Source organism: Bubalus kerabau, chromosome 1, assembly GCF_029407905.1.
Source record: "Bubalus kerabau isolate K-KA32 ecotype Philippines breed swamp buffalo chromosome 1, PCC_UOA_SB_1v2, whole genome shotgun sequence".
NCBI lineage: Eukaryota > Metazoa > Chordata > Mammalia > Artiodactyla > Bovidae > Bubalus > Bubalus kerabau.
In genome coordinates, this window is record NC_073624.1 from 1,754,246 (window position 1) to 1,775,994 (window position 21,749).

Below are 21,749 nucleotides of genomic sequence, written 5' to 3' on the forward strand. Positions count from 1 at the left end.
CCAGGCCCGGTGCGAAAGGCCCGCCAGCTCCGCAAGGGACCTGGGGGTCAGCGCGGGTCCCTCCATCCTGAAGTCCTTCCACGCCGGTGACGCCCACGGTGGGTGCTCTGCCAGCTTAGAGGACATGCAAACGGAGCGGCCCCGAGGTCTCGGGACAGGGCACGAGGCGGCGCGAGAGATGTGAGCGGATCACCAGGAAGGGGTTTGGAAGGGCCGCTCAGACGTGCGTACAACGTTCTTAACCTCCACCGGCATGTGCTGTGCCACCCAGTTCTGATCAACTTAAATGCAGAGCCGTCTCCGCACCTCCACCTGGGACCCAGCGCCACCTGGTCTCATCAGTCCTCGGGTGGCACGCGGGCTGACGGCAGGGCACGTCGACCACCTCACCTGGGGGGTCGGGGCCGAGGTCGCTGGGGGCGCGGCGGGGGCACGGAGGGTCAGGGCCGAGGTCGCTGGGGGCACGGCGGGGGCACGGGGGTCGGGGCCGAGGTCGCTGGGGACGCGGCGGGGGCACGGGGGTTGGGGCCGAGGTCGTTGGGGACATGGTCGGGGGTCGGGGCCGAGGTCCCTGGGTTCGCGGGCCGATGGGTGTGGTGTGTTGGGGCCGAGGTCACTGGGGACACGGTGGGGGCTGTGGGGGGTCGGCCTGGAGGTGGGCCTGGGGCGTGAGGCTGGACATGGGAGGTCAGCCACCCCACTGCCCTGGGCAGGGTGGGGTCTCTGCTCTCAGCCCCTGGAGGACACACGCCTGTCCACAGGCTGCTGAAGCTCTCAGGTGGCCCCGGACCCATTTCCCCTACCAGGCTGGAGGCTGGGGCTTGGGAGGGGTGGGCAGTGCTCCTGACATGGACGACAGAGAGGCCAGCCCAGAAGAACGAGGCTGGCTGCACACAGGCCAGGAGCGGCCCATGGGGAGTGGGGAGGGGTCGGGGAGGGGCCGGATGAGCTAAGCCCCGGTGCCGTGAGACCTCGGAAGACCTCGCGACTGGCAACTGCAATGGTGATCTTGACAAGTTCAACCCCTGGGAAGGAGGAGCCCAAAGTCCCAGAGGATGGGTGATGGGCCTGTGGCTGTGGGGGAAGCCGAGGGCATCTGGTCTGAGGCCAAGGTGCCAGAGCGTGGGGTGGAGATGGGCCGTGAAGGGTCCCCCCTGGCAGGACCGGAAGCTGCAGTGTCGGGGGCCAATCCCCGTGCGGCCCCTGTGCTGGAGTTTCACCAACCTGGAGCAGCTCTGCACCACGGCTCCCGGGCAGGGAGGGCCGGACGCCTCTCTCAGGGTCACATCCGCTCTGTCCCGCGAGAGGCCCCCTCTTTGGGCCTCTCTGGTTTCAGCCTAAGACTGGGAGTGAGAGTGGCCACCTCGCCCGGCTCTGGAGGCTGAGGGCTGAGTCATCGGGATGCTGGAACAGCCAGTGTGATGGCCGGCAGTTGGCAGCCCTGTTGGTGTCATTTCAACCTTCTGAGCTGAGTCCCTAATGGACACTCAGAGCCTTAAACCCAGTGGATATTTCCCTTTTGTCTTGCCTGCCAAAAAGCTCAGGGCCAAGTTCTGGGCTCAATTTCAGGGGCTCCCTTTGCCTGGGCTGTTAAGTCTCAGCTGGGAGGAGTCACCTGGCCCTGCAGGCTCCAGCTCTGCCCAGCCTGGAAGTCACCCAGTAGATCCAAAAAGCCCTTGAGACCTGGGCCATGTCCGTGGAGACAGGGCTGACAGAATGGTCCCCTCGACTCCTGCGTGCTCCTGCAGGGTGACAGATGTGCCAGGCAGGCTCACATTCCCACCGTCGACGCCCGGAGAGCCCACACTCAGAGGTCACAGGAAAGTTATCCCCAACAACCCGAATTAAATTTATTAAGAGGTAGCGGGTTTGCAGCGAATTTATTAATCAGTTTGACAATGCCTGGGGATTGTAATATAAAAATAATCAGTTGGCCTTCTCACCAACATGAGACGCCAAGAAGGTGTCGTTTAATTTTCTAATGCCGACTGCCACCTTTCCAAGCTTATTGTTGCATTAATTGAGATGAAAACTTTGCAATTTGGAATTCCAGAGGAGCATGTGCTCACTCCGTCTGGAGCCTGTGCACACAGATGCCCGTGACTCGGTGGTCCGCATAGGGTTCCTTGCCCGGGGCGCAGGAAAGACCCCGAGGTCAGCTGTACCCTCGGGTCAACAAGGTGCACCCAAGAAGGGGCACAATCCCTCTGGAGCCGCGCGCCTCACGAAAGGGAAGGGGGGCCGGGTCTCCCTCCGTCCTGCCCCACCCATGGCAGGCAGCTGAGGGCCCTTGTCCACACCAAGCCCACCCGGACCAAACCCCTCCCAGAGGCCCCCAGCATCCCCAGGCCAGAGGTCAGCAGACAGACGAGCTTGTCCACACAGCGAGCCCCGACAAGACTAAAGAGCCCCATGCCGGGACACGTGTGGGCCCCCGGGGAGAGGCAGTGCAGGAGACCACAGAGGCCGACACAGCCGGGGCCCGGGTCAGCCGCAGCACGGACTCCGCTCCGAGTCAGGGTCTCAGCCTCCCTCTGCTGAGTCCCCAGGCTGACCTCTGGGCTGGGGAAGCCTCCGATCCCGGGTCGGGAAAGGAAGGTGAGGAGGTGCTGGGCCCCAGGGACCCACCGGAGGGAAGAAGAGCACGTGGAGAGGAGTTATGTTAGGACCAACGCTTGTGCACACAGACACACAGACACGCTGACACAGACAGACAGACACACACACAGAGACACACAGAGACACACATACACAGACACACAGACACTCTGACACAGACACACACACACATGCTGACACACACACACACGGACACACACATACACATTGACACAGACACACACACACACACAGACACACAGAGACACAGACACACAGACAGACACAAACAGAGATAGAGACACACACTACAACACATACAGACACACACAGAGACACACAGTCACATACATACACAGACACACACACACTGACACACACACAGATACAAACACACACACACACACAAAACACACAGACATATACACACATACACTCAGAGATTCAGACACACTGACACATCAACTCACACACAGATATAAACACAGACACACAGACACACACACCAGACACACACACACACACAGACACACACACAGACACTCTACAAACCATCTACGTTTTGACACTGTCCTCATCTCAGACTTTGTTATTTCCCTGCAGGTTTCTGTTAAGCTCTCCTCCTCCGAAATGACCGCCTGTCTCCGGGAGCAGAGCAGGGGCTATTTCCCACTGGAGCGGCTGTGACGGGGAGACGGAGCAGAGGGAAGGAGGCGCGGGTCACCTTGCAGCCTGGACCACACGGATGCGGGCGCATGCGCAGGCGGGCCCCGGCCACCTTCCCCACGTCCACGCCTACGCCGCAGCCACCACCCGGGTCAGCTCCTTGCAGCCTGCCAGCCACGCTGGGCCCTGGGGACCCGCCCCTTCCACCACCAGCTGCGGCTGGGGGACGTCCGGCAGACACGCCTCTCCCTTCCCCGAGCCACGCAGCATCTGAGGACTTAGGGGACCCCCCAGCTGGGGAGTGGGAAGGAGGCACTCAGAGCCAGCTTCCTCTCCTGCACCCCCAGAAAACTGGCTCCTGGCACCCGCACAGGCAGGGGCTGTCCCAAGACCACACGACACCCACTCAGGGTCTGCACGAGCCCGCCTCACGGTTGGCCCTCAGAGCTCCAGGGGTCCAGGGGGCCTAGCAAGCGAGCTGGAAGGGCAGAGTCCTTGCCACCCCGGGGGGTAGCACTGAGCGTGACTCGGCCCCAGGAAGCGCGTGCTGTGAAATTCACACTGATGAGCAGTTTCTCTGCAGACCTGGGTGCAGCAGAATCAAGATGTCTTTCAGCAGGATGGCCCTCGGGGCTTTGCCAACTGTCTCCCCAGGAACGACAGGCCCCTTGGGACTAAAGGCACACAAAAGGGCTGGACCCTGGACGGCACCACCTCCTGGAAGCCTGAGCCCCCGGACGGTTAACAAATGCTGCTGGGGCGATGGGGCCGTGGGGAGCGCCAAGCACAGCTCGTGCCCCGAGGCTGCCCACTGACCAGCTTTCTCCCTCCAGCTGCTCCCAGTTCCCAAGACTCTGCAACCTCTGGCTCCCAGTGAATGTAGGGTCCTGGCCACCCCAGGAAGTGCTGGGTGTCAGCCCACAACAGATGACAGCCGTGCCCGTGCTGGCCAGCGCACCCCTCCACTCAGGTCAGGGGAGGATGGCCCCTGAGGACCGAGGTCTTATTTCTTTGGTCCGTGTTGTGCGACACACCCTCCAGCCTCTCGCACACCCGGCGGTTTGGACTCCCTCTTCCCTCCCCCTCTCCTGCCCCCCACTCCTTCCCTCTCCTCACTGGCAACCACTGGCTTCTTCTCTGTATCTGTGAGGCTGCTTCTTTTTTGCTACATTCACTGGATTTCAGATAAAAGTGATGTCATACAGAGTTTGTCTTTCTCAGTCTGACGTTTCACTCAGCACAGTACCCTCCAGACCCATCCATGTTGCTGCAATGGCATTACTTCACTCTTCTTTATGGCTGAATACGATTCCATTGTGTGTATATGTGTGTGTGTGTGTGTGCGCGTGTGTGTGTGTGTGTATATGCTGCTGCTGCTAAGTCGCTTCAGTCGTGTCCAACTCTGTGCGACCCCATAGACTGCAGCCCTCCAGGCTCCCCCGTCCCTGGGATTCTCCAGGCAAGAACACTGGAGTGGGTTGCCATTTCCTTCTCCAGTGCATGAAAGTGAAAAGTGAAAGTGAAGTCGCTCAGTCGTGTCCGACTCTCAGCGACCCCGTGGACTGCAGCCCACCAGGCTCCTCCGTCCATGGGATTTGCCAGGCAAGAGTACTGGAGTGGGGTGCCACTGCCTTCTCCAATATATATATATACCACATCTTGATTCATTCAACTGTTAACTGCTTCCATATCTTGACAATTGTAAATAATGCTGGTATGAACACTGGGGTGAATGTGTCTTTTTAAATTAGTGTTTTTTTTTTTTCAGATCTGCACCAGGAGTAGGAGTTTTGGCTTGTATGCTAGTTTCGCTCTGAGTCTTCTGAGGAAACTCCATACTCGTTTCCACAGTGCTGCACCAAACTACATCCCCACCAACAGTGTAGAAGGCTTCCCTTTCTCCACGTCCTCACTCACACTTGCTATTTGTGCTGTTTGATGATAGTCACTCTGACGAGCCAGAGGGGGCATCTCACTCTGATTCTGATTTGCATTTCCCTGATGATTAGCGATCTCTGTTTGTTTCTAAGGAAAACCATTCAATATCATGGTAATCCAAGTCTATGCACAGACCACTAACGCTGAAGAAACTGGAGTAAAACAGTTCAGTGAAGACCTATAAGACTTTCTAGAACTAACACCCAAAATAGATGTCCTTTTCATCATAGGGGACTAGAATGCAAAAGTAGGAAGTCAAGAGATACCTGGAGCAACAGGCAGATTTGGCCTTGGAGTACAGAATGAAGCACGGCAAACGCTAATAGAGTTTTGCCAAGAGAACACACTGGTCATAGCAAATACCCTCTTCCAACAACACAAGAGAAGACTCTACACATGGACATCACCAGATGGGCAACACTGAAATCAGACTGATTATATTCTTTGCAGCCAAAGATGGAGAAGCTCTATACAGTCAGCAAAAACAAGTCTGGGAGCTGACTGTGGCTCAGATCATGAACTCCTTATTGCCAAATTCAGACTTAAATTGAAGAAAGTAGGGAAAACCACTTTTCCTTTCCACCTGAATGGAAAAGCATTCAGGAATGACCTAAATCAAATCCCTTACGATTATACAGTGGAACTGACAAATAGATTTAAGGGACTAGATCTGATAGACAGAGTGCCTGATGAACTATGGATGGAGGTTCATGATATTGTACAGGAGGTGGTGATCAAGACCATCCCAAGAAAAAGAAATGCAAAAAGGCAAAATAGCTCTCTGAGGAGGCTTTACAAACAGCTGAGAAAAGAAGAGAAGCTAAAGGCAAGGGAGAAAAAGAAAGATATACTCATTTGAATGCAGAGTTCCAAAGAATAGCAAGGAGAGATAAGAAAGCCTTCCTCAGTGATCAGTGCAAAGAAATAGAGGAAAACAATAGAATGGGAAAGACTAGACATTTCTTCAAGAAAATTAGGGAAGTTTTCATGAAAAGATGGGCACCATAAAGGACAGAAATAGTATGGACCTAACAGGAGCAGAAGATATTAAGAAGAGGCGTCAAGAATACACAGAAGAACTGTACAAAAAAGATCTTCATGACCCAGATAATCACAATGGTGTGATCACTAACCTAGAGCCAGACATCCTGGAGTGCAAAGTCAAGTGGGCCTTAGGAAGCATCACTACAAACAAAGCTAGTGGAAGTGATAGAATTCCAGTTGAGCTATTTCAAATCCTAAAAGATGATGCTGTGAAAGTGCTGCACTCAGTATGCCAGCAAATTTGGAAAACTCAGCCGTGGCCACAGGACTGGAAAAGGTTAGTTTTCATTCCAATCCCAAAGAAGGGCAATGCCAAAGAATGTTCAAACTACTTCACAATTGCACTCATCTCACACACTAGCAAAGTAATGCTCAAAATTCTCCAAGACAGGCTTCAACGGTATGTGAACCATGAGCTTCCAGATGTTCAAGCCGGATTTAGAAAAGGCAGAGGAACCAGAGATCAAATTGCTGACATTCGTTGGATCATTGAAAAAGCAAGAGAGAGTTCCAGAAAAACATCTACTTCTGCTTTATTGACTATGCCAAAGCCTTTGACTATGTAGATCACAGCAAACTGGAAAATTATTCAAGAGATGGGAATACCAGACCACCTTACCTGCCTCCTGAGAAATCTGTATGCAGGTCAAGAAGTAACAGTTAGAATTAGACATGGAAGAACAGACTGGTTCCAAATCGGGAAAGGAGTACATCAAGGCTATATTGTCACCCTGCTTACTTTACTTAAATGCAGAGCACATCATGAGAAACGCTGGCCTGGAGGAAGCACAAGCTGGAATCAAGATTGCTGGGAGAAATATCAGTTACCTCAGATATGCAGTTGACACCACCCTTCTGGCAGAAAGTGAAGAACTAAAGAGCCTCTTGATGAAAGTGAAAGAGGAGAGTGAAAAAGTTGGTTTAAAAGTCAACATTCAGAAAACTATGATCACGGCATTTGGTCCCATCACTTCGTGACAAATAAATGGGGAAACAATGGAAACAGTGAGAGGCTTTATTTTTCTGGGCTCCAATATCACTGCAGATGGTGACTGCAGCCATGGAATTAAAAGACGCTTACTCCTTGGAAGAAAAGCTATGATGAAACTAGACAGCATATTAAAAAGCAAAGACATTACTTTGTCAAGAAAGGTCCGTCTAGTCAAAGCTATGGTTTCCCCAGTGGTCAAGTATGGATGTGAGAGTTGGACTATAAAGAAAGCTGAGCTCCGAAAAATTGATGCTTTTGAACTGTGGTGTTGGAGAAGACTCTTGAGAGTCCCTTGGACTGCAAGGAGATCCAACCAGTCCATTCTAAAGGAGATCAGTCCTGAATATTCATTGGAAGGAATGATGCTGAAGCTGAAGCTCCAATACTTTGGCCACCTGATGTGAAGAACTGACTCACTGGAAAAGTCCCTGTTGCTGGGAAGGATTGAAGGCGGGAGGAGAAGGGGACGACAGAGGATGAGGTGGTTGGATGGCATCACCGACTCAAAGGACATGAGTTTGAGTAAGCTCCGGGAGTTGGTGATGGACAGGGAAGCCTGGCGTGCTGCAGTCCATGGGGTTGCAAAGAGTCGGACACAACTGAGCGACTGAACTGAACTGAACTGATGATTAGTGATGTTGAGCATGCTTTCATGTGCCCTGTTGGTCATCTGCATTACCTCTTTGGAAAAATATTTATTAGGTTCTTTTGCCCATTTTTTAATTGTGATTTTTTTTTTTATGTTGAGTTGTAGGAGCTGTTTATATGTTGGATATTAATCCCTTATTGATCATACTATTTGCAAATATTTTCTCCCATTCACTATGCTGTCTTTTCAATTTGTCAATGATTTCCTTTGTTTTTAAGTATAATGAGGTCCCATTTGCTTATGTTTGCTTTTATTTCCCTTACTTTTGGAAGTAGCTCCAAAAAGACATTGCTAGTGATTTATGTCAAGGAGGGCTCCACCTATGTTTTCCTCTAGGAGTTTTATGGTATCCAGTCTTACATTTAGATTTAATGCATTTTTAGTTTATTTTTGTAAATGATAGTTTCACTTTTTTTACATGAACTGTCCAGTTTCCCCAGCCCCACTTATTGAACAGACTGTCTTTTCTCCATTGTATCTTCTTGCCTCTTTTATCATATATTAATTGACCATCAGCGTGTGGGTTTATTTCTGTGCTTTCTATCTTGTTCCATTGATCTGTGCATCTGTTTTTGTGCTAAAGCCATGCTGCTCTGATAACTGTAGCTTTACAGTATAGTCTGAAGTCAGGACCGGTGATGTTCTTCTTTCTCAGCTCAGTTCTTCTTTCTCAAGACTGTTTTGGCTGTTCAGGGTCTTTTGTATTTTCATGCAAACCTTAAAATTGTCTGCTCTGGTTCTGTGAAAGCTCGCATCGCATTCTGATAGGGATTGCACGGGAGCTGCAGAGTGCCTTGAGGACTACAGTCATCTTACCACTACTGGTTCCTCCAATCCCAGAGCACGCTGTATCGTCCCTCTGCTTGTCCTCTTGCGTCTTTGTGTTATCTTCAGTTCCCTTCATCAGTATCTTCTAGTTTTCTGAGCACAAGTCTTTTGCCTCCTCAGGTAGGTGTAGTCCTAGATATTTCATTCTTTTTGATACAGTGACAAATAGGATTGCTTCCTTAATTTTCTCCAGGATTTCATTGTTACTGTATAGAACTACAACAGATTTCTATTAATTTTGTATCCTGCAACTTTAACAAATTCATTGATAAGTTCCGATAGTTTTCTGGTGGCATCTTTAGAATATTCTATGTACAGTATTATGCTGTCTGCAAACCATGACAGTTTAACCTCTTTTCCAATGTGGATTCCTTTTATTTCTTTTTCTTCTGATTTGCCAGGGCTAGAACTTCTAAAACTATGTTGAATAAAAGTGCTGAGAGTGGTCACCCTGGTCTTGTTTCTGATCTTAGAGGAAATGCTTTCAGCTTTTCCCTGTTGAGTATGATGTGAGCTATAGGTCTGTCATATATAGCCTTGATTATGTTGAAGTAGGCTCCCTTTATGCTCTCTTTCTGGGGAGTTTTTTCTTTATTATAAAGAGATGTTTAGTTTTACCAAAAGTTTTATCTGCATCTATTGAGATGACCATATGGCGTTTATTCTTCCATTTGCTAATGTGGTGTATCTGCATTGATTAGCAGATATTGAAAAATAAGGAAACCCCACTTGACATGATGTATGATCCTTTTAATGCACCACTGAAGTCAGTCTGCTAGTATTTTGTTGAGGGTTTTTATGTCTATGTTCATCAGTTATATTGGTTTGTAATTTTTTGTGTGTGATATCTTTGTCTGGTTTTGATATCAGGGTGATGCTAGCTTCATAGAATGAGTTTGTTAAATATTCTTTCCTGTGCAAATGTTTGGAATAACTTTAGAGGGGTAGGTATTATCTCTTCTCCAAACAATTGGTAGAATTTACCTGTGGAGGCATCTGGTCTGGACTTTTGTTTGTTGGGATTTTTAAAATTACTGATTCAATTTTGTTACTGGCAATTGGTCAGTTCATATTTTTTAATTAATTTTAATTGGAGGATAATTACAATATTGTGATGGTTTCTGCCATACATCAACATGAATCGGCCACAGGCATACATGTTCCCCTCCCTCCTGAACCCCCCCTCCTCCCCACCCCATCCTCCAGGTTGTCACAGGGCACAGGCTTTACATTCTCTGCGTCATTCATCAACTCCCACTGCCTGTTACATATGGTAACGTATATGTTTCAAGGCTATTTTCTCAACTCATTGTACTCTCTCCTTCTCCCACCGAGTCCAAAAGGCTGTACTTATGTCTGCGTCTCCTTTTATTCCCTGCACAGAGCATCACTGGTAGCATCTTTCTAGAATCCACAGATGTGCACTAGTATCTGGTATCCGTCTTTCTCTTTCTGACTTACTTCATTCTGTATAAGAGGCTCTAGGTTCTTCCAGCCATCAGAACTGAGTCAGATGTGTTCCTTCTTATGGGTGAGTAATGCGCCATTGAGCATATGCACCATGACTTCTTTATCCATTCATCTGCTGATGGACATCTAGGCTGCTTCCACATCCTAGCAGTTGCAATTAGTGCTGCAACGAACGCTGGGGTACAGGTGTCTTTTTCAGCTCTGGTTCCCTCGGGGTACATGCCCAGTAGTGGGACTGCTGGGTCACATAGTGATTTTATTCCTAGTTTTTCATGGAATCTCCATAGTGTTCTCCACCATGGTTGCATCAGCTTGCATTCCTACCAACAGTGTAAGAGCGTTCCTTTTTCTCCACACCCTCTCAGGTCGTATTTTCTCTTTCTTCCTGGTTAGGATCTAGGGGGACTGAAGCCTGCCCATCAAGTGGTCCCCAGTAACCACTCGGGTCCCAGGGCCCAGGTGAGTCCCCTGCCTGCTGACACCCCAGGCTGTCTCACGTCCTCAGTGGGGAACTGAGTGCCGTGCGTGCCACCCTGGGGCCTGGTCTCTCCTGGGCACCGTGTCTCTGTGGACCTGTCCCTCCTGCTGATTTAATCTGGGTCCTTTCACTCTAACAAGCCGTCCCCATGACCTTCACAGCTTTTCTGAGCCTGAGGATGGTCTCAGGGACCCTGACGCACCGGGAGAGGCGACGGTCGGCACCAGGTGTGCTCAGGCTGACAGTTCTGCAGACGCGGTGCCAGACGCCAAGGCTGCTGGGACGCCTCTGGGTAAAGGCCGGCCCTCAGTCCCCAGGCAGCACCATGGGCTGGTGACCACCCGACCCCACACTTCGTGGGGAGCAGGTGTCTCAGAGGTGACCGGCAAGACCCAGAGCTGAGGAGTCCTGCGCGCATGTGTGCTGAGTTGCTCAGTCCTGTCCGACTCTGTGACCCCATGGACTGCAGCCCCTCAGGCTCCTCTGTCCATGGGATTCTCCAGGCAAGAGTACTGGAGTGGGTTGCAGTTTCCTTCTCCAGGAGCTCTTCCCGACACAGGGATCAAACCCATGTCTCGTATGTCTCCTGCATTGGCAGGTGAGTTCTTTACCACGAGCGCCACCTGGGAAGCCCAAGGAGTCCGGGAGCCAGGCTCACCTCCCAGCCTCTGCCCACGGGGGGATGACTGGGAGTCACGGTGGGCCTCTGAGAGCCCCAGTTTCTCCTTCTATAAAAAGAAAACCATTGCCCATCTCCCACTTTGAATATCACAAAGCACAAGAAATCACTTCACCTGCCTGACACCCAGCATTGGCTCAAGAAATGTCCTTCCTGGGAGGGCTGCGGGCTTTTGTGTGGGTTCCCGAGCACTGGGGCTTCGAGATGCGACTGGTTCGACTCCAAAGGCAGATGTGTGTCCCAGCTGCAAGCAGGCATGCCCACAGTGTGGGATGGTACCGACAGTTGCCCTGCTCAGCGAGCTCACAGGAGGCTTGGGGCAGGAAGTCTGCAAGGCACCCAAGCACCCAAAGTCTCCCCAGTGCACACCCTTGGCCCCGCCAGCTGGAGGGAGCCCTGCAGTGGCCTCCGAGATCCCATTTGGGAGCCCCCACTGTGACCATGCTCTCCTCTGCTGATCCCCACCCCGCCCCCCGCATCACAAATCTTCTCTCCAAGCCTCCCAGGCCCCTTGGGACCAGGCTGGGGGCCCCAGAAGAAGGTCCTGCTCTGTAGCCACCTACCCCGACTGGGGCCCTGGGTGCACCCCTGAGTTCCCTGAGTCCCGCTGTCCTCGAAGATGAAGAGAAGTATCGAGCTGGGAAGGTTGCCAGGTCAACCCAGGAGCAAGTGGACACTGTCTGCTGGGTGCCTGGCGGCCCATCTGTCCACCAGGACTGAAGCTGAGTGGCACAGGAGGGCCGGTGCCCACCTCTCCCAGGACGGCCCGTGAGAAGCGGGCAGCCTCACTGCTTGGACAGCCCTGGGGTGACAGCGTGCATCCCTCTGGGCAGCAGGTCTGGCCTCGGTCACCAAAGCCCTGGAGGCAGGCTTCCACGTGGGGGTCTGGATGGGGCAGGGGTGAGAGGCGCCGCAGAGGGGAGACTCCAGGGGCAAACGGGGCCTCCATCAGGGTTACAGGCGGGTAGAAACACGAGGCGCCAGCCACGAGGACCCTGGGGCCTGGATGAGCTGTCTCCTCTCAGAACTTCGTTGGATTAAAAGGTTGGTAAAGGCTCTTTCCCCACGCAGGTAAGGACAGCTGCTGGAGCCAGTCTTCCAAGTCAGGGTCAAAGCGGGTGGGTCACCCCAGGTCCGCCCCACCCCTGCCAGCCACATTTGCATCGGAACCTTTTTCATACACACATGTGAACGGCTGACAGCAGTCAGCCCGGATAACTCATCTGCAGCACCTGCTCTCTGCAGGCCCTGGCCCAGCGACAAGGACAACACAACCACCAGGAAGCCCAGCTCCTGCCCAGAGCGGGTCCCAGCCCAGGGTAATCGCAGAGCCCACGTGGCGAGAGGCTGGAGGGCCCAGAGCCCCTGCCTCTGGGGGAGCTCCTGTCTGCTGCTGTGAGTGGAGACGCCCCTACCTTCCAGACGAGCCCAGGTCACAGGAACAAGGGTTGGGCCTGCTCACACATGGCCATGCTCAGCAAACACAGGGCCCCGAGGACCCTGGGTCCAAGGCCACGAGGCCCTGCAGGGCCGGGCCAGCTCCTGACCTTCCCACATGGCGTCTGCCTGATCCCAGGAGAGGACGTGCTGAGGTTTCAGCCACTCTGATGAGAATCTGACTGGCGAAGGCCCAGGTCACCCAAAACCAGAGCTGCGTCCTGCCCAGTGCTGGCAGAGGACAAGGCTGCACGGAGCATCCACCGTCAGGTGGCCTGGCCCACCCCGGGGAACTTTCTAGGCCCCAGAGAGTCCCACCCAGGACACTCTGGCCTGTCGCGTCTGCGTGGCCGTGCTGAATCAGGTTCCTCTGCTTCTCAGAAGCGCCTACCCCTTCGCTGGCTCCAAGAAAACAGGAGGAGCACACAGCATGTCAGGTCTGAGGGGCCAAACCGGGGCCATGATCACAAGGGAGGGGCCTGCGGTGTGCAGACTGTTCTCCGAGGGTCCCGGCCCCGTGGGCAGGCTCATGGCCAGGGGACGGGGCTGACAAGCTGAGGGGACAGAGGTTTCTGGGTGTCCTGCCCACTTCCCAGGGTGCGACAGAGAAAAACCTTCTGACCACCTGAGACGGTGATGGCGATGGCAGCGTCTTGCAGATCTCCATGACGACCGCATCCGATGAAGCTGTGTGCATCCCCCCCCCACACACTGCAGGCTTTAGAGCTGGAGGCGGCCAGCCACCACCGCGCTGCCCCGCGTGGGCTCCTGCTGCCCCTGCCTCTAGAAGCTGCCCCCTTTGCATCCTGGAACCTTATGATGAACACTGAGCTAAGACAGACTGAACAGCGACCGCCGCCAGCAGATGCATTTCTGTTGACCACGGAACACTGTCGATTCGGTCGGAGTCTTTGTAAAGAGGCACGTGGGTTGCCACGTCCCTAGGACCTTGGTGTCAGGAGGCCTAAGCCTGCGAGAGGGTTTCAGAGGCGCTGGGTGCCCAGGCCAGCCTCCACCTCCCTGCATGGCACCCTGTCAGGGCCACAGAGCCCCCCATGTGCGCAGGAGAAGGGAAGAGATGCGCTGGACTGCAGGGAAACTCGGGGCAGACCCGGCGTGGCTCCACAGCTGGCCTGCTCCAGCCACCAGCACGGCCGCGAGAACCATAAATTAGCATCAATTAATTAACACGAGCCCTATCAACCCATTAATGGCATTTAGTATATCCGGGGAAGTGCTACCAGGTAATGGAGCTGCTGCAGAGAAACATAATTTAGAAACAGAGCCAGGAGGGGCCACTCACCTGCGTCCAGCAGCAGCCAGGGCAGCGCGGAGGCACCAGCGCTTCAGTTCTGCAGCATCCTCATAGGAAAGGCCTCCGGAGAACGGCCCAACCCTCCCAGACCCAAGGCTTCGGGCCGTGGGTGTGCTCTTTAACCCCCTTTCTCAACGCTCAGTAAAGTCAGATGTGAGTCAGGTCCTGGAGAACCGGCATCGCCCTTCCCCTCTGCGTCACCCAGGTACCTTGCAGCAGGAGACCCCGGACCTGGCCCAGTTCCAGCCGACCTGCTCATGGGCAGGTCAGCCAGGCTGGGACGACTCCTCCATCAGCGCGTCACCGGCGGATTTTAGTAAGTGAGCTCAGAGACGCTTATAATGCTGGTGCTGACTTTCCTCAACAGCAGATGAACTCTCCCAAGCGAGCTCGGGAGAAAGCCACGCGCCACAGGCCGCCAGCCAGGACCCCGGGGGCACCTGCCCCACCGCGTGAACCAGACTCTCTCGCTGGATCCGAGATGCCAAGACAGGCAGATGGGACCCACCCGGGCGACGGGGCATCCTGAAAAGCTCGGGGCCCTCGCTCCCCCCACTGTCTCTGCAGGCACTCCATTCTGTCTGTCCTCTTGGAAAACCATTCTGCCGCTGTCAGTAAACCAGAGGCGCTGTTCTGAGCACCCGGCCCTGGAGAGGCCGGCCGTGACCATGACGTGGGGTTGGGGGTGGGGTGGAGCCTCGACAGCTGGATGAACACGGAGCACATGGAGAGGCAGAGGAGCTGGCGTACTCAGGGGAGGCTTCCTGGAGGAGGAGGTCTCCAACCCTGGGGGCTGGGGGTGTTCCGGGGACCAGTCCAACTCCAGGTTCCCACCTTGCACTCGCGACAGCACAGTGGGCAGTTACCGCGGGAGGGGCCCCGTGGGCAGCAGAACATTCCAGTGAGACCAGGTGTGCAGGAGAGAACCAGCACACACACACACGTTCCCCCAGAGGGAGCCCGGGGTGCAGGCCCCAGAAGGACCCCGCCAGGGGCGGAGGGGACCTCCTGGGCAGGAAACATCAGTGGCGATGGTCAGGCCCTGAGTGATGTTCGCAGGGAGGAGCGGTGGGTGCCAACGCCATTCTAAGGGGAGCCGGGGCGGGGAACTCCTGGCAGCCAGCCTGGAGGCAGTGGCCCTCCGAGAATGATGCTGATGTGTGCATGGGGAACTCCGCTGATGGCACTGCAGACAGACCTGGAGGATGGCGAGGGGTGTTTTGGAGAAGGAGTTCCAGGAGGCTGGGCACAGGGTTAGAGCCAGAGGCCATCCTCAACACAGAGGCCCTGGTGGAGGCAGGCAGGGCAAGAGAAGGCTCCAGGGATGGAAGGGGGTTTGGGGCCAGAGCCTGGGGCTGAGTGGCTGGGGCAGGCTGTGGCCGGAGAGAGGCCGGGCAAGGACCCAGAAGAACGGGGTGCCCGACCCACTGAGAGCCCCCTCCTCTGCTGCCTTGACTTGGTGTGGACCGTCTGGTGCCCCCAGGATGAAAGCCCAGGAGGCCACTGTCTCACCTGTCTCTGTGTCCACACACTCCCCAACTCCCTGTCCCAGGGGTGCACGGAGTCAGAGATGCAGGGGCTGGCTCTCCCCCTCCTGCCTCCTTCAACATGCTTGGGAAGACAGCCGGGTCCCCGGGTGGAGTCCCTCCGAGGCCAGACCTCCAGGGGGGAGGCTGACCCCACACTGGGCAGCACAACAGGGCCCGGGACTGACCGGGAGGTGGGAACAGCGCGAGAGGAGTGTGGTGTCCCAGGGGCCATCTCACCACAGAGCCGCCATCCCATCAGACCCAGGCCCCCATGCCCGAGGACGCAGCGAGGCCCCGGGGGAGCTGCAGGAGTCCCGCCAGCCTCGGTGGAGACAAAAGCGATTCCACGCCCGACTCCTGCCAGCCGCTGGCACAGATAAGGAAACACTCCAAAGCCTGTGGGCGCCCTCCACCACGTCCGCGGGGTGAAGGGATGGGGCTGGCTGCCCAGATCCACTGCCAGCGGCCAGGAGGTTTGCGGGAAGCTGGGCCACGGAGACGGTGTGTGCGGCCTGCTGGGAGCTTCCGTCAGCGCCCCTCCAGGGTGGAACCCGTGCCGAGGGGCACCTGGGGAGGAGCAGGCAGCCGCTGGAGGCCTCCCAGGTGCTGCGGGCACCCTGGGGCAAGCTGCGCGGCGCTGGCTCAGCTCTGGGCCCTACGGATGGCGTGCCAGGCTGCAGGGACAAACGGGCCCCCCTGCCCCAGGCACTCTCGGCCCTGGGAGCCAGCCCAGGCCACAGTCCTCCAAACACACACAGCCCGCAGGCCCCGCAGCCGCCCCCGGGCGCACGGGAACCTTCCCCACGGCCCCCTCGTCAGCCGCTCTCCTCCCCGCCACTGGGCCGGCGCCCAGGGCTCTGGGTGACAGGTGGCGTGCGGTGGAGGTCATTAACTCCAGAGCACCACCGCTTTAATGCAAAAACGAGCCCTTCTCAATCAGCGCAGCTGCGGAGCTATATAAAGAAATGGGGATTTTAATGTTTTGCTTTTCTTCCCTTTTCTAGTGCCACATTATCATAACATTTTCCCATAATTACGCCCATAAAAGTCACCTGAAAATACTTCATGCCACAGAGACTGATCTCCATATATCACTTGAGGTGCAGGTCCGGAGCAAGGAATTCCAGGGAAGGGGTCAGCCTGGACGCCTGGTGCCCAAGGCTCGGCCGGCTGAGCAGCGGCGCGTGGCCTCCTTCCTAGCTGTGTTGTTCCCCGGGCTTGCTGTGAGGGGTCAGAGGCCCCCTGGGGGAGCCCTGCAGGGTGCAGCCCCTCCTGGCCACGTCTGGGAGACTAGGCAAGCGAGGGGAAGGGTGAGGGAGCACCGACCTGCCTGGCTGGCTTCAGGGGGCAACCCCTCCCCACCTCACGCCCACCCCTGGGCATGGAGTTCCGCTAACACACATCCACCCACAGGTAACCTGTCTCTCCGTGGCTAAAAGAAACACACGGGGCACATCTTCTCCTGCCAGAAATTGATCAAATAAAAAACGCAGTAGGAGGGAAAAAAAAGACAAATAAACTTCTGAATGGCACCACTTCATTAAGTTTCCAGTACTTTCAATTTTACCTCTTGGAAAACCCCAGAAATAAAATGTGAACAGCAGGAAAGTGGCCTAATCTCTCCTAAATATGCAATAAATTGTATTTGTAAAGAAAACGCAGCACCAGAGAGCCTACGCTTGGTTAGTATTCTAATGGATCAACAAGAATTCAGAAGTTGTTTGTAGTTTCTTCTCTTAGTTGTGTGCGAACCGTGACGCAAGATTTAACTTGAAGCTGCCATTCAATATTGAATTTACTCAGAAAAAATCAAAAGTCAAAAACAGAGTCACACTGCCTCTCCCACCCTGCTCCCTTGTACTTTAAAATACAGACTTTCCTCCCAACGTTTACACACTGTCCATCAAGCCTGTCCAAATAGGGGACTCGCAGTCTACGTGAAAGCCCAGCCGCCTCCACCTTCGGATTAAATACTGTGCACGAATATCAAGTCAAGGCTTAGGGCCCTAAGGCAGCCTCTAGGTCACCATTCTCATTGTTATTACAGCCTGATGCGACGAGCTGACTCACTGGAAAAGACTCTGATGATGGCAAAGATTGAAGGCAAAAGGAGAAGGGGGTAGCAGAGGATGAGATGGTTAGATGGCATTACCGACTCAACGGACACGAATTTGAGCAAACTCCGGGAGATAGTGGAGGACAGAGGAGCCTGGTGTGTTATAGTCTGTGGGGTTGCAGAGTCGGACACGACTTAGTGACTGAACAACAAATGCTGCAAGCTGGCACGAGAGACGGCATCTCCGAGGTCTTAGGACGAGCACAGCAAAGAAGCAACCTGCTCTGGTTTGGACAGAGCTGCCCCACTCCAGCCAAGAACCGAGTCCAGACAGACCTCTTGGCTCTGGATATGCTAAGGGGAAGAGGACCTAGGCCAGCACTTTCCAAGCCGCAAGGACAGAGGCCTCCCCCCACCAGGGAGAAGGAGAGTTTCAGGGTCTCATCCGAGCCCTTCACCTCCCCAGGACGCCTCTTTGCCGAGCGCCCAGCTTGGCTGTAATGGGAATGTACACAGACATTGAGTACGCGTCTTGAAAGAAAGCCATCGAGGGCCCCATTCCCCTTCCTGCTTCTCCTGGCAATTCTTCCCCAACAGGAGAAAATGACAAGGCTGTGTCACCATAGCAACTAACCTAACTGGTGGACTGCAGGTCTTTCTCCAGCCAGAGGGTGGAGCCCGTGTCCTTAAACACGAAGCTCGGCAGGCTGCAAAAAAGCCAGGCTTTCAGGGGCCAAGAACAGCAGAGCACCCCTGACTGAAAACCAGGCCAGGAAATATTCCAGTTTTCTTTCAGCCGTGCCAGGAAGTGAACACCTTTTGTGCTGCAGCAAAATGCACAGATTGAACAGGCAGGATAACTGAACCCTGAATGGTGAGTTATCAGTCTCCCTAATTAATGATACAGATAGATCTTCTCCAAAACACAAAAATATTTCGGGTAATAAAAATCCTGACAGATAACAAAAACAATTTACAAACACGGATGCTAACTATTCTTCTTCATCCCAGATATACTGGAAAAGAGAATGAAATCCCAGGGACTGTTCCATTTGCTTTTTATTTGCTTTATCAATCTTAAAAAAGAAGGGGGGGTTCTTTTCTCTCCGAGACTGCTGTTCCAAGCTATCAGTTATTATCATGTCTATTTCGTATTTTAGTGCCATGCGTTAATTTCTCCAAGTGCATATGTCTACTTTGTATTCTACCGAAAGGTTTTAATTTCTCCAAGTGCCTTTCTGGTGTAATGGGGTGTGTCCACAAACGTTATCTTATTGTCAATTATCACATTCCATGGAGACAACCATAAAAATGTGGTGAACCCAAGCTTCTGCTATTAATGATTTCTGCCATTCTGGATAATAAGATGTTTTTGCCACAAGTCCTCATCCTGGTGGAAGAGCTGTTTCTAGAATGCCCGGGAGGCTTCCGAAAGGCAGCCTGAGTGTCCCACGGGACCTCAGGTTCCACCAAGTGCCCGAGCAGCGGGCACAGTGCACTCTGACCCCCGCCGGGAGCAGGCGGCCGTCTGGCAGAGGTATGAGAGAGGGTTCCCTTTCAGGTTCAAGCAGGGCTGGCGCGGGGGTGGAGCGAGCAGCGGCTGCACAGAGAGCGGAAGGCGAGAAAGGAAGGCCCCGGCTGGTGTACCTGGGGCGGGAAGTGTTGAAGCCACGGGCGGAGGTGTCACACACTTCACAACAATCAGCGGCTGTTCTTTTCCCCTCCCGGAGGGTTGCCTCCCCAGCCAGCCTGGGGTCGCCGGGTTCTCACCGCGATGTTGTCCCCAGAGCCAGCAAGGGACAGCGGCCGGCGGACGCGGACAGGGACACAAATCGCCTCCCGACACGGCCGGTTGTGGTTGGGACCCCTCCCTTGCCGCCACCAGGAAGTGCATCCACAGGGCACCTGCTCACGAGCCCCGAGTTTACCTGCCCCGGGGACCTGCCCCAGGGTCCCGAGATGGCCGCAGGGAGCTGGGGAGAGGACACAGGCCTCCTCCCTCAAGCCCCAGACCCCCTCCCCCTCCAGGCAGCCTGCCCCGGAACACACTGGGAAAGGCCCCTGGGGCGCATCCCCAGGGATGCGGTGCCAGCCGGGGCAGCTGGGCTTGAGACTCCGCAGGGAACCTTCCGGCTTCGAGACCCCTCCCCACCGCTGCCACAGCGCGCCCGGCAACTGTAGGGAAATGCACAGCCCGGCTCAGACCAACCGCACCATTCCCGCTCTGAGCACGGATTCCCCAGGGTTCCGGGTTGGGGGGCGCCGTCCCAGGACTAGGCACCCGCGCGTCCAGGGTCACCATGGCCCGCTGCGGTCCCATTTTGGAGAGCGCGAAGGCTCGGGCTGGAAGCTAGGAGGCCGAGGGAGGGCTGCGAGGTGGCGGCGGGGAGCGTGGTACGCCGCCGGCCTCTCTCTCTCTCTTTTTTGTAAAGAATCCATATTTTTCCATCGCCTCCCGTGCCCATGGCAATTCTCCATGACAGGTGTTCCTCAGCGCCCGTCCCTTCCTCCTGCTGGGGTGGGAAGGGACCCGGACCCTGTGCCAGGCGGCCGGCGGGGGAAACCTACCCCACCCCCAGCCCTCGCCATTCCGGCTGGGAACCCATGCCCGGACACTGACCACTCCCCACCCACCCCAACCAGCCGCGAACCCGTGTCTGGAGCACTGACCACTCACCCCACCCCAGTCCTTAGGCTCAATGTCCGACCACCTCCCATTCACGCAGTGCCCAGCCTGTGCCCCTGACACAGCGCACCCCGACGCACCCAGGCAGACCCCAGCCTGTTCCTGGCACCCCAGCCCCCAGCCTGTGCCCCGGGCGCCCACCAACCCGTGCCACCACAGCCCCGAGCCCGAGGCCCCGCGCCAGACCCACGGGGGTCACCCGGTTCGGGTCCCCGGACGCTACCCGCGAAATGCCGGCGGCAGCGGGCACCCCACCCCTCACTTCTCTGTTTTTAAGAGAGCGCCGGCGAGCCTGCTTCCCTGCAAGCCAGCAGCTCCAGCCGCGCGTTCTAGCCCGAGCCCCGCTTCTGCCCCGGGCGCCCCGCTCCGGAATCGGCCGCCGCGTCCCCCCACGTTCCCCGAGCGAGTGTCGCCCGCGGAAAGCCCCGGGCAGGGCGCTCCGCCGCCAACCCCGGCAGCGCTACCCGCCCGCCCCAGACCCTCCGCCGCCTCCGGAGCGCGCGTTTCGGCCAAGAAGCCGCTGGCTCAGCTCGGATCGTGGGCCTGGGCCGGGAGCGGCGGCGGTATGCCGGGCAGCCGCGGGCATCGCCGCGTAGGGACGCGCCGCGACACCCGGGGCCTGGCGCCCGGGCCCTGCCCCGGAGTCGGGGGAGGGAGGCTCAGAGGTGGCGCCGACCTCGGAAGTGCTGGACCCCCGTCCTTCTGGCCCAGCGGAGGGCCGGTGGGGACACTGGGGGACCACGCGCCCCGAGCTCCCAACTCCGCACGGACTCCGGGCGGCCCGAGGGGCGCCCTGCCGGAGCCGCGGCCCGGGATCGGGGGCCGGGGCCGGGACCCGAGGGCCGGGCGGGGGCCCGGGCCGCGCGGTACTCACTGCAGTAGGCGATGAGCAGGCTGGCCAGGATCATGAACGCCCAAAAAGTTGAGGACATGCTGGGCAGGGCGGTCGCATCTTGCCGGCTGCCGGTCCTGGGCGATGGCGCCATTGAAGCCGCGGCGCCCGCGCGGGGGGCAGCAGCGCGTCTCAGCAGCCGGCCCTGCCCGCGCCCCCGCGCCGGCCTCCACGTGCGGGCCCCGCGCGCGCCATCCTCCGCCGCCGCTGCCGCCGCCGCGCCCGGGCTCCGGCCCACTGCGCCCCGCGCCGGCCCGCCCCGCGCCGAGCTCGCGCCCGCGCCCGCGCCCGCCGAGCCCGGGGACGCCGGCCCTGCCGCTCTGGGCGTCGCTGCGCGCCCGAGCCAGGCGCGCGGGCCACCGAGGCGAGGGGCGCTCCCGAGGCGCGTGCCCGGCGCCGCGGGGGCCCAACGCGGGCCCTGGTACAGGCGGGGGAGGCAGGCGGCGGAGGGGACGAAGCGCCCGAGCCGCGCCTCTGGATGGCGACAAAGACG

The 21,749-nt window shown here is 56.3% G+C and overlaps 1 protein-coding gene across 1 annotated transcript in view; it reads right to left on the minus strand.

Moving 5' to 3' along the window:
• Nucleotides 1-21,350, minus strand: part of TAFA5 (TAFA chemokine like family member 5) — a 151,105-nt gene extending 129,755 nt beyond the window's left edge. Inside the window, exon 1 of the mRNA XM_055565991.1 lies at nt 21,239-21,350. Within this exon, the coding sequence (XP_055421966.1) occupies nt 21,239-21,350 (112 nt within the window). The remainder of the gene's footprint in view (nt 1-21,238) is intronic.
• Between the last annotated feature and the right edge of the window lie 399 nt (nt 21,351-21,749).